The 12,680-nt window shown below is 39.3% G+C and overlaps 1 protein-coding gene across 2 annotated transcripts in view; it reads right to left on the bottom strand.

Annotated features, from left to right (window-relative positions):
- Positions 1 to 12,136, bottom strand: part of DACH1 (dachshund family transcription factor 1) — a 449,007-nt gene extending 436,871 nt beyond the window's left edge. Inside the window, exon 1 of one of the 2 annotated variants that reach the window (XM_043478035.1) lies at positions 9,661 to 12,136. In XM_043478035.1, the coding sequence (XP_043333970.1) occupies positions 9,661 to 10,502 (842 nt within the window). In that variant the 5' untranslated portion in view covers positions 10,503 to 12,136. The remainder of the gene's footprint in view (positions 1 to 9,660) is intronic. The other variant, XM_043478037.1, reaches the window with a different exon arrangement.
- Between the last annotated feature and the right edge of the window lie 544 nt (positions 12,137 to 12,680).

Here is a 12,680-nt window from a genome sequence, read left to right as displayed (position 1 = left end):
CTGGAAACACTTTCAAGTGATCCAACTAACAGTAAAATAAGAACTTCAACCTTTTTAAAATTTGAGTTTAAGAAAATAAAAATATGTTCATATAAAAATCTGTATTCTGAAATGTAATCACAGGGAATAACTCCCTGGGAAAAAAGTTTTTTCTCCTATTAGGACTGACTTTTCTGTGACAAAAAATTAATAAAAAATACAAGGTAACCATTTTACTCTAGGATGCATATTTAAAAGTTAGATATTTTACTTTAAAAAGGAGCATCTTAGTCACATGTGAAAACTTGAACAGCTGCAAAATTTTGATGGCACTTTGTCTTAACTGTGAAAAGTCATTCATGAATAGTATTTTGTAAATTTCCTAAAAATATACAGTTACGAAATTTGGGAGCTAAACAGGTGTTAACAGAAAGAAAAATCAAATTTGACCCAGAAGGCTCCAATATTAAGGTTTGAATTGGGATCAGTTCATTCCTTTCCCATGGGGTAACTTGTATAAATGTAATTCTATGGTTTCATAAAAGCAGGTCAAGTTTCTATCCCTGGGGGTCTTTTGGCAATTTGAAGCATAGAAGCACTGTTCCTGGCTACAAGTTAAAATCTGCATGTACTGTCAATAGTGTGAAGACAAAAAAAAAAACAATCTGTCAAAAGAAGACATTATTCATCTTTGATTATAATATACATTTGTCAGAGCATTCTTAGAAGGTATGAATAAAGGTGTCAGAGGTCACAAGTCATAAAATATTCTGAAACCATTTTTACTAACTTATAAAAATATATGCATATAAGATGATGCAAAAAGGAATGTGAAATATTTTTACTTAGATAACTAAACGCAAAGATGAACTTCTTACCAAATGTCATTTTACAGTTACTATGTCCAAGTGTTTTTATTTTATTTTTTTAATTCTTTAAGCTTTAGATGAGGTAGTCTTTTAAGCAATCACTGTTTTATTAATATAAGCTCCTTTCTACTTTGCAAAAAAAAAAATGCATGCATGCCTGCACTTTTCTCAATGACGTAATGACTTGACAAATGCCATGGAATGATTGAGAAAGTAATGGATTTCAATTTCACTGGACCTCTACCAGGTGTTTTCAAAGACAATTACAGTCTACTGCAAGAAGTGGTAATACACATCTCCTTATGTAGACCTACAGATTAACCCACTGACCTCATTCCTAACTCATCTCATTGATGGCAAAGCTTTAAGAAGAGCAATCTTTTTTTCTTAGATTATGAAATTGTTTTCCTATCATTTATCCACTGATTTTAAAGGATATGCTTGCTCTAAAGTGCAAGCAGCAGTGAAATAAACCAATAAAAGAAATAGTGCGATGACATCAAGCACTTTAAATGTTCTTCAATAATGTACAGATTCTAGTACCTAATAGTTTAATGTCAACTTCATACAAAAAAAATTATCAAGTACAAATATTTTTCATAGAGAATTAAAAGTATATCTTAGTTATCATAAAATATAAGTCTAGGAAAATCAAGCTAAGTGTTTAATCACTATCTTAATCGCCATAAAATACTGTATTTATAATTAAAATATATCTTAAAACATTTAAATATAAACTGCATCTTTCACCCTAAATTAATTTTAAATACAGTTTTCTGTAGTCATTCAACTAAAGTCAAATTGGTTTTTCATGTGTCATCTTATATTAAATAAATTATAGAAAGCAAAATTAAGCTGTTTTTATAATTTGTCCTCTGTCTCTATGCACTATATGCCTTTTATGTGCATGTGTGTGTATGTACATACACATATACATATACATAAAAGCTTTTCTAACAAAGATATTATAATAACTTAAGCATAAGCACATAAACCACAAATGGGTTGAACTTAATACAAACAAAAACATCCATCACAAAGATTCCTAAAATACTTATAAAAATTTTACACTTGTTGCACACACAAGAACATCCACCCTAGTATAAAATGTGTGATTGGTGAGACTACAATTAAAAATGCTCCAAGTTATTCACTTAAAATCCAGAGGCACTATTAAAGTACAAACTGCCTCACTTAAGACATAAATATCATTTCCAAAAAGTTAAGCTAAAAAAAAAAAGATATTTTAAATATAAAATAGTAATTAATACTATAGAATACATCAGTATTTTAGCAGAGCTGTGATGGGTTCAAAGACTAGTTACACCTTCACTGATTTGTTTAAACCTAAGCAAAATGTTTTTAAAAAATAAGGCTATGAATAAAATAGCTCACCTACTGTTGCTATTAATACAATTTCAGAAAACAATCAGCTTAAGATTTTAACAAAACACTCCTCTACTCGATGCGTGAAAGTAACGAAATATTTCTTAATTAACATATTCTTGAGATTTTTAACTACCTTTGCTTTAAAAATGACCAGATTTTTTAAACTGAATTAGTAAGTTTTTACTAGAAATGCTTCTATGTGTTTCTATAATATATAATAATTCTCTGTCAACTAGTACTCTTTCTTTCCTGATACATTTTCCTTGTCCTTGAAGAAAGGTCTTTCTTTTTTCTGTTGTGACTGGACAGGTAATCTAATTATTTAGAAAGTTTTGATACCATATATAAATTCAAAGATAAGTTACACTGTGACTTTTAAATACTTCGTTTAACCCGCAGTTAATTTATTCTAAGGACAGGAAAACATTTCTCAATTCTTCAATGTTACTAACCAAAAGTAACCAATCTAATTTGCTGTCCATTTCACTATTTGCTTTGAGAAAATCATGCTTGAAAAGCATATCCAATTTTTTGTCAAACATACACTACCTTCAAAATCCACTGCATAAATCTACTTATAGTTAAATTATGATTATTATCAAATTATAGTTCAATAATTTCTATTTCCTGCAAGAAACATGCAATATACTCTAGGTATTGTGTTCATCTTCGACAACAACACGTTTTAGATGTTTCAGTTAAACAGCCTTTTTTTTAACCATTACTCTCTGAAACTTTTTTTAAGGCAACTGGCTATTCAGTGTGTTGCCATGCTGCAGAGTTTTAGACACTTGAATATATTTTTAAACAAAAAATATAAGACAAATTAAATACATAGTGAATTTTCCAGTTTAGTAAGACGTCTTTGACAACTTTCACTCAAGTCACGTATGTTTAAATGTGTAAAAGAATCCCAGCTTGATATCCTGGATCAACTCCAAACTAATATGAATCAGAAAGCAATAGGGCCACACCTTTAACAAAATTTAGTCGTTGAGCATTTGGATACCCTATTTAGAAAAACCTACATGCAAATTTTTCTTAATGAGTGACTTGGAATCCTCTTATCTTATAAAATAAGTCCAAATAAGAATAAACAAGAAATTTAAAATCCACCCGGCTTGAGGTTTCTGATTTTGGATCAGATTGTGATTAGCATTAGTCTCTATTTATGGTTATATGTACTTAATAATTAAAATAAATATGTACATTCAAGTTAGACAGGTATCTGTAATAGACACACTCAAAAAATTCTCAGAAACCTTCTCAAAGTAAATAGGTGCATCAAAGTAAAATGATCCACCATTTAATCCAAAAATAACTAATTACTAGACTTAATAACTAATTACTAGACCAACTATAAATATACTATCCTGGTATTCTGCTTTTCCAAAGAAATAATTTGGTAACCTAACTTCACTATTCTAATTGAGTCATTTCTATTCTGTGACATATTCTAAAAAGGAAATGTCAGCAATTAAGTTATTTAAAGGACAGCTAATGTAGCAAAAAATTATTTTTGATTGGAAATACTTATGACCAATTGAGGAGAAGGCAAGTAAAGAAATTTGAGGACAATGTGGACTCACAGAGGCTCTGGTATGCAGAGATATATGAGATTTATGCAGATCAGAGCCTTTGATATTCCACTTACCTAAGCCCCACTTGGTGGGGTTTTTTAAAATTCAGGTTTTCTTCATTAAGAAGTAAATTATTGAATATAAATATAATGGAAAAGAGACTCCTTAATGTAGTCTCTAAGTCTGAAAATATAAATACAAATGTAATTTTAATGTATTCTTAGCTAGAATTTTTAGCTGCAGCAGTCACACACACAAACACACACACACACACACACACACACACACGTGTGCCTGACCAATCACAGTACAGTAACTCAGTAGTTAAAAGAATGGCACACGCTGGCACATGCTAAGGTCATTCGATTCTCATAACTATTCAAACATAAAATGATAGAACTTAATATTAAATACATATTAAAGCATCCAAACAGTTAATATCAAGTTTGTCACAATTCTTGTTTATTTTAAAGGTATATAACGTCATGTGATTTCTCCCCCTGGTGAGCAATCTGAAAATGAAATCCTGGAAAGATTCAATTCAGGCAAAGTTGAACTTTTTAAAGAACCAAGTAATGAAGACCTTAAAATCAAAATGTTTAGTGAAATCTAAAAGACTCACCTGTACCTATTCAGAAGGCGTATTTCAAACTAAATTCCTCAGATAAAAATTCAAAGGGAGACATTTTACAACCTGTGAGAGTTTCACATTTTATGTATTTTGTAATACATGTGTTCTATGTTGCTAACACAATGCAATTTAAATGATTATTTTATGTGATTAACAGAGGTAAGTGTGTGAATCAATTTAGTAAAATAACTTGGAAAGATAAAATAGTACTAATTGACAGTCAAAGCACAAACTGTTCTTAAAATAACAACTACTTGGTTGCACATTAAGCTAATTTACAAATGCTACTTACATTCCAAAAACAAAACAGCAAATGAGAAACAATAAAGCGTATTATGTTTTCGTATGCTAGTGAATCACACATGGTAAATCACCAAAGAGAAGAGTTATTTATGCTCAAACCAGCCAAGACTTTAATCAATATTGGGTGTCACATCTCAGGAGGCTGGGGAAGGTACTAGGGCAAAAAGAGAGTGGCTAATATTGGTCTCAATAATTTATACGCAATTTCCATGATATGTGGTAGATTAAGCAAAAAAAAAAAAAAAAACGCAGCAGATTTTAGACTAATGAAGTTTAAAAATTCTGTCTTACAGTAAATGCAAAAATTTTATGCACGAAAGCTCTGAAAATCAGCCTATTTTGCAGTTTATTTTACATAATACTTGAAGCTTCACAAAATAAAATACTATATACAAATCAAATTAAGTGTCTCCCGGTATTAAGTGTGGAACTCAGAAAGTAAACAAGCATGATCTTCATAACTATGTGCACTTTGTTACAATAATGAATATAATATTATTGGAGACTAACTCCAAGAAGAAAAAAAGCAGGTTTGAAAGATATTATCTAAATAACTCAAGAATTTGTATTTTGCAATATAATTTGATTAAATAAGGTAAACCCAAGGTTAGAATACTCTTATATTTTATTTATGTATTAGCCATTAAACTGGAATTCACTAATATTTAAAAAGCGTTCAGAAATAAGTGATAAGACCAAGCAAACTTTCACATTTTAGGTCTTATTCTTCTAATTATGCCATATTCTTTTTGAAATGTTATAAAACGAAACATTAGGCTTTATAGGAGCCATTAATCGACTGTAATACAAAAAACTTCAAAAGCATAGTCTCTTTTCATTTGAAGTATTTTTTTTAATTTCTCTGTGCCAAGTATCATAATTATCTATGAGAAGTGAGTCTGTATTGTGTTGAAACTTTCTACACAGAGGCATAAAGGCATAACTCCGTGCCACTGAACAGCATGCAATGAAGGAAATGTTAAATAAATATTGCCATTTTTTGTTAAAAAAAACTTCTGACAAAAAGAAGCCAAGAATTAGAAAATAGTTTATACTTCTGATACTAAATTCGCATTCACATATTACCACTGAACAAAAAAAGACATATAAATTCTCTCAATTTGCTTTCCATAGATGGTATTGACTTTTAAGACAAAAGAATACTGTCTGTGAATAAATGTCTGATAAAACTAACTGGAATCTTTTCAAGTTAAAAACTCCACAAATCGAGGTCTATGTAGGACCCAAATCACAAGCTGGTTTGGAAGATCCTGAGACAAAATCATCTTCTGGCAATATTCAAAGAAAACTTCATTTTCGATAACAAAATAGAACCAAGTCACTTTTCATTACCTGAATTCACAGAAAATTGAATCCTAACCCAAATCTCCAAACAAGCAACTGACTCAGATAAACAGAGACTTGACCATCTCCATAATTACTTTTCTTTTGTTGTTGTTGTTTAATGGTTACCAGTTAATTAAGTGACCTCTGTTGCAACAGCCATGTTCATGCAACTAATGTTTAGTTTAAAAATAATAATTGGAGGAAGCTGATCAAGGTCAGACTTTGTCCTTTGACAACTTTTAAATATATTTCCTTATATTTTCTTTCATGTTTTGAAACCCCTATTTTATTTAGCTTTACTATCAAGGTGACAGTCTGTTTCATCTCCTTGTGGTAATGACAGATGGCTTCAACATTTATTCTAGTGTTCATAGATAGCACACTAATGCAATAGCCCCAAGCAAATTAAATGCACTCCGAGTTTTTTTTTTTTTTTTTTACTAACTTACTGAGCCACTTTGAGCAAGTTTATGAACCTTTCTTTAACATAACTTTGGTTCCTCCGATTTCCTGGTATCTAGATGCTATTAAAAGACATAGTTAGATACATATTCTATAAAAAGTTGAGAGTGCTAAGATTTGATGTTTCTTGCACACTATGTGTGTATTATTTCATATAGTTTGCCTTCTTGCACTGTTCTTCTTCTGCATAAATTATTCCTTTATATAGTCTCTTAAGTAGCCAGAGGAGAAAGAAACAAGAATGAAAGAAATCAATATATATAGATGAATGAAAAAGGATCTTAATAGTAAGGGAATAAACTGGAATGAATGAAAAAGGATCTTAATAGTAAGAGAACAAACTGGACTTGAATCAACAGGATAATTTTAGTTTGGGAAATTCAAGATGAAAAATATTTTAGCTATTGCTTCCAAAGTAAAGAAACAAGGCAATAACACTTGTAACTATCACTAAAAAGTAAGGCATCACAATGCAAACTGTATTTTGGTGAGAGTTCAGTGATAAGTTTTCTATCTTCTTAGTCAATGGCAGAATTAGGGAAACCTAGGTATATATCTGCAACTACACACCTTTTTCAGTATCTATGTATTATTTAGGCTTGAGAAAGTCCTGTAGTTGATAAAAAGATCAAAATGTAACAGTAAATCAACAAACTTACCACATTTAACCTCAAATGGAGTTCTGGAATAACACATTTCATTGTAAGGTATTAAAACTTTAGAGTACTGATAAGATATTTTTGAAGGGATAAACAGTTTTACTGGATTTAACTTTTCTTGGTTCTAAAAGTTTTAACTCCAGAGCCTTTGTTAACCTCAGGGGAAAACTTAATATTTTAACATTCATTCCTAGTAATTTTAAGAATATTCTCCAACCATATGGTGAGGACTTCAATTCCAAAACCTAAGCAGAAATTTTAGAAAAAACAAAAGCATCAAGGAAATAATTGTAAGAAGTGTAACACTACCTGTTTTAAATTGGTTATAACTTCCTAATCTTTGAAGCAGTTTTCTCCAGCGATTTTGTGTGTTATCTGAAATAGCCATTAATTATCTAGTACAGTGTGTGCTGTGAAAAACACACAAAGAAGACTCAAGAGCAAAGTCGTTTGGTTACTGAAAAGGAAAAGAGCGCTTCACCAATTTACTGGATAGGTATTTTATCACAATCCTATTTTATCACAATCTTATCTGAACTGGCTTCAGATTTCAACCAGCATTTTTTATAACAACTCCGTAACAATTTTCTGCCCTGATTTAAACAGCTTTAACAGTAGATTTTTGGCAAATATTTTATATTCTGTACACCCAAGGTCTCTGATTATCTCTGTAAATGGTGTTTAGTGATCAAGATTCACCCTCAATCTTTACTGCCACCTGTCCATATTCTTGGGCACGCGCGCATACACACGCGCGTGTTCAGCATTCACCGAAAAAGAGTAGAAACGAAGGTTCAAAACCCAGATAAACACCCATGCCCCCCATACAAAGAAAGAAGTAAACACGGAAAAGAGTTTCTGGATGGGTCAGGGTAGGACATTTACTGAATTGCAGTTGGAGCCTTTCTCGTCTTATAGTGTTTCCAGGGCACTAGCCAGAAGTCTTTCTCCAAGGAAGAAATAGCTAGGGGCTTTTCTACCCCGATTTCCTTCTGGTCTAGTCCTGCGCCTCTCTCCTTCCCGCCTCAGTTTCCTTAGCTATACTAGGGGCACACATAAAAAGAGGTAAAACTCTGTTCCTCCTCCCAATCTTTAAACTTATTTGGAGGGTACCGAAGTTTCCGCACAAATTTTGCGCGCAGTTCCCACGCGCTCACTTCGAGACTCCAACTTTCCCTGCTTGCTTTTACTCGGCTTCTCTGAACTTCTCCCTCTGCAGCCAACGGTGGGGACAAGACCGTACAGTGAGAGTGGGTGGAAAAGATCACTTCTACCCCGAAACTGACAAGTTACCCCACTCCCGCCCCCTCTCGGTAGATCCTCCCCTAAGTGAGCGTTCATTAGCATAAAACTGGTCCGGCCGGGCTCAGGGTCCCGTGGCCTCCAGGGTTCGCGCGCTTTGCGGGACTGGGGGAGCCACAGCACCGGTATTCAGGTCCACAGAGCATCCCAGTGCGAAACCTGCACCTGCTCATTGCGTGAGCTACTAACCTTAAAAAAAAAAAAAGAAAGAAAGGAGAGAACAGTTTGGAGAGAGAGAGAGCGAGGCAGCAAACTGCTGTCTTCCCTCCCCATGTCTCCAGTTCAGCCTCCAGGAGTCCCAGGTACCCGGTCACCACCCCCAACGGCAGGAACATTGCCGGTCCCCTCGCGCCTGCCCCAGGCAAACGTACCCCTTTATCTTCTTTGCACACACACGCTCGCGCGCGCGCGCGCGGACACACGCACAGATGCGTGCACACACAGACCCCTCCCCTCCCCTCCGCAGGCTTGCCCTCGGGGCTTCAGGGCTGAACTCAATGTGGGTCCCCCGGGATTACTCTGGCCTCTCGGCCTCTGGGACCGTCCCGCTCCCGACCTCCAAGTGACCCACTTCCTAGGCTACCTCGCGGGGCGCTCACCCCTAGCGCGTCTTTCCGCTCCACGAACCCCGCGGGGCAGGGTTACGACCTCCCTCCGCCCCCAGGATCTAGCCCCTCGTCTCCGAGCAGCCGGGCCGGTGCCCGGCGCCTCGCGGTGGAACCCGGGTCCGAGGGAGCGCGCACACACAGCAGCGCTGAGAGGGGTCCCCAGACGTCCGCGCAGCCTAGGAAGGGCGCTGTGGCCCCTGGAATGGCACCGTCCGCCTCCTACCCGCCCCGTCCGCCCCGAGACTTGGGGTTCCCGCCAGCCACATCTGTCGAGCCCCAACGTCCGGGCGAGCAAGGGGCGGACCCGGCCGGAAGAGCGCGATCCGGGCAGGGTGAGGTGCCAACTTCTCAGAGAGGTCGGGAGCGGCCGGCGAGCCCGGAGGAAAGGGAGCAGAGGGCCGCGCTCGCCCGGGGCGCGCGGAGAGAACGGCGCCAGGCAGAGAGCGAGGGAAGGGCGAGAGGGCCGGTTGGGCAGGGCCCACAGGCGGCGGAGACTCCCTCCCCACCCCCACCGTCCCCCTGGCTCTTTACCTGGCGTTGGTGCAGTCATTGTAGAGGGTCTCGAAGTCTTTTCTGGAGATGAGTTTGCAGCGGTTCACTCCGGGCTGGATGGCGCCCAGTCCCCTCAGGATGCGAACCTGCTCCACATTGCACACCACCGGCGTGATCTCCAGCCGCTTCAGCTTGGTGTAGACCGTGTGCAAGCCCCCCACCAAGTGCTTCAGGAACAGGTCGAAAGCCTGGGGCAGGCAGATCAGCTCGCAGCCCTCCACCGTGAAGGAAGCCACTTTGGCCCCCCTCAGATCCACCATTTTGCACTCATTATTCTGGGGGGTGTTTTCCACTGGGGACGGGGTCGAGTACACGGGTTTGCCGGGGAGGGGGCCGCAGCTGCTGCTACTGCTGCTACTGCTACTGCTGCTACTGCTGCTGCTGCCGCCGCCGCCGCCGCCGCCGGTGCTCGCGTTGATGGGGGTGCTGGAGGCGCCGACGCCGCCGCCGGCGCTGATGCTGCCGCCGCCGCCGCCGCCCGCGGTCGCCAGGCTGGGGTTGCAGCCGCCGCCGCCGCCGCCTCCGTTGCCCGCGCTGCCGCTGCCGCCGCCGCCGCCGCCTCCGCTGCCCGCGCCGCCGCCGCCGCCGCCGCCGGTGGAGGTGACTGTGCCCGCCGCCGCCGCCGCCGCCGCCGCCGAAGCGATGGGCTCCGGCCGGAACAGAGTTGGCCCCGAGGACGCCGGGGGCCCGATGGACGGAGCCGGAGACGAGGTCGCGGAGGACGTGGAGGTGGTGGTACCGGAGGAGGAAGCAGACGTAGAGATCGGGGCTTGAGGGGGGACCAGCTGGGTCGGAGGGATCAAAGCCGCCGGCACTGCCATGGCCACATAGAAGGGGGAAACAGAAGGAGGAGAAGCCAGGGGAAAAGTTGCCACACACACACCCCCGGGGGGGGCGAGGGAGGGAGAAAGGGGGGAGGGAGAAGGAGCTAGGGGGCCAGGAGCGCCACAACTCCGGGACAGAAGAGCAGAGAAAGGGGCAGAAGCGGGGAAAGGAGGTGAGGGCGAGCGCGAGCGAGCGCCAGAGGGGCGAGCGCGAGAGGCGCTCTGGAGAGAAACGCACAAAAGTGTCCCGCAAGTAGAAATGTGAGTCCTCTCCGGGGGCTGGGATCGGGGGTTGGGGGGGGGGGGCGGGTAGGGGCGGGCAGGGTCGGCTGTGGTTGTGTGGGTCCCGCTCTCTAGCACCAAGTTAAGGATGAAGGTGAAAAGGAGGAGGTTTGAAGGACTTGGGTTCTCCCTGGCAAGTACATTGATCAAAGATTGAGAGGGGAATGACAGAGAGAAAATGAGCTGAAAAGTGCAGGCTGCCGGCTGGACGACTTGTTATTGTCACACGGTGCAGAGGGGAGGAGCTCCGGAAACTTGAAATACCCTTTGAAGCCGCAAAAACCTCACTCACTAGTATTAACCCAAATTATCCAACCAGGAACTCGGAGCCGAGACTCCGAAAGCGCGAGACCCGAGGAAAGCGAGAGAGCGGGGGGTGGGGGGGGGGGGGGGAGTACTAGGAAAGAAACTATAGGAGGGACCGCGAGGAAAAGCCGAGACCCAGAAGTGGCGATCGGAAAGAGAGAGCATCTACTTTTCTTCTACCGTTAGATTGCATGTCTTAATATTCCATTTCGTCCGCGAAGACTCGTAATTTTTTCCAAAACCTTCTAAGCAATCGCCTGCCAACTTAAAGAGGAGCCAGAGCGCTCCGAGCTCTCCTTCAAGGGATTTAGGATGTATCTTGGCTTGTTTTTTTTTTTTTTTTTGGCAAGAGATATAAATGAAAACACATCCCTTGACTTCATGATTATTAAGAAATTACTTTGAGGAAAATCCATATGAAGCAAAGCGTATGTTTTCTGTATCTGATTATTTTATCTGTCGACTCAACTATTTGTTTAAAGATAGCGAAAATTCCCGGAGAGTTTTCAAGTTGTGGGGGAAAAGTCAGTCTGAAATAGCTTAAGAATCATGGAATGCTCTGTATTCAATTCTTTTATATCCTAATAGATTTTGGAAAGAAACAAATGCTTGCTACAGAAATGTGGATGGTTCAGGATAACTTCACTTTTGCCCCAAAGGTCAGAAATGCCAATCATATAAAGAGAATTGAAGAGATCAGGCACCCCTGAAGATTTAGAAAGTGGGAGAGGGGGGAGAATGCACTACTTTTTCTTACCTAAAACTCTATAAGTAATTAACCTGTCTTGCATAGACGCCAACCATCTTCTCCTCCTTTAAAACCTAAGGCTAGCTGCTAATGTGTTATTTGAATAAATATATATATGTGTGTACTTATACATATATATGTACACATATACTATATTATACTATATATATACTATATATACTTGAAGACTATCATTGTATTTTGGGAGAGTCCTTCTCAATTTGCAGAAATATGTTTTGTAAATAATGAACAAAAACAAATCTCACTAGTTGACTTGTAAAGGCAGAAAGGGTAGCTATGCTTAAAAACATTGGGCTGAGTTTAGGGTCACCCTCTTCCTCTTTGCCTTCCTCTTTGCTTTTCTTCCCTTTTCTAACTTGTTGCATGGAAGTAATATTTATTCAAAAATTTTGACCAGTCTATGATTTGAGCACAAGTCAAGTCTGTTCTGTTTATATCACTAGGAATCTTAAATAATTAGGCTTTAAACCTGTCTGCACATGTTCATTAACTTCACAAGATAGAAACAATGCTTTAGCATTTGACAGATTTCAAAAATAAACTATTAGCATCGGATTCACAGTTTAGTATTGAAATTATTATCACATTTCTTTTTATCTTTTATTTCTTTAACCTTTTTGAAGTCTACTGTCAAAAGGTGTAGGAAATATTTACAGAGAAATAGGGCACTATTCACTAATTTGTCTAAGTTTATACTAAACTTTTGGGGATAAAGCAGTTATATCAGGAGGCTTTCCTGGGTCATAAGAATTCAGAAAAGTGATTGTTGCTAAAAAGTAGATTAACTTCTATAAGATAGCTAAAGTGTATACAGTTGT

The sequence above is a fragment of the Cervus canadensis genome, chromosome 9 (assembly GCF_019320065.1).
Source record: "Cervus canadensis isolate Bull #8, Minnesota chromosome 9, ASM1932006v1, whole genome shotgun sequence".
Lineage (NCBI taxonomy): Eukaryota > Metazoa > Chordata > Mammalia > Artiodactyla > Cervidae > Cervus > Cervus canadensis.
The sequence above is the reverse complement of the archived record's forward strand: the minus strand, read 5'-3'. Positions and strand labels throughout refer to the sequence as shown.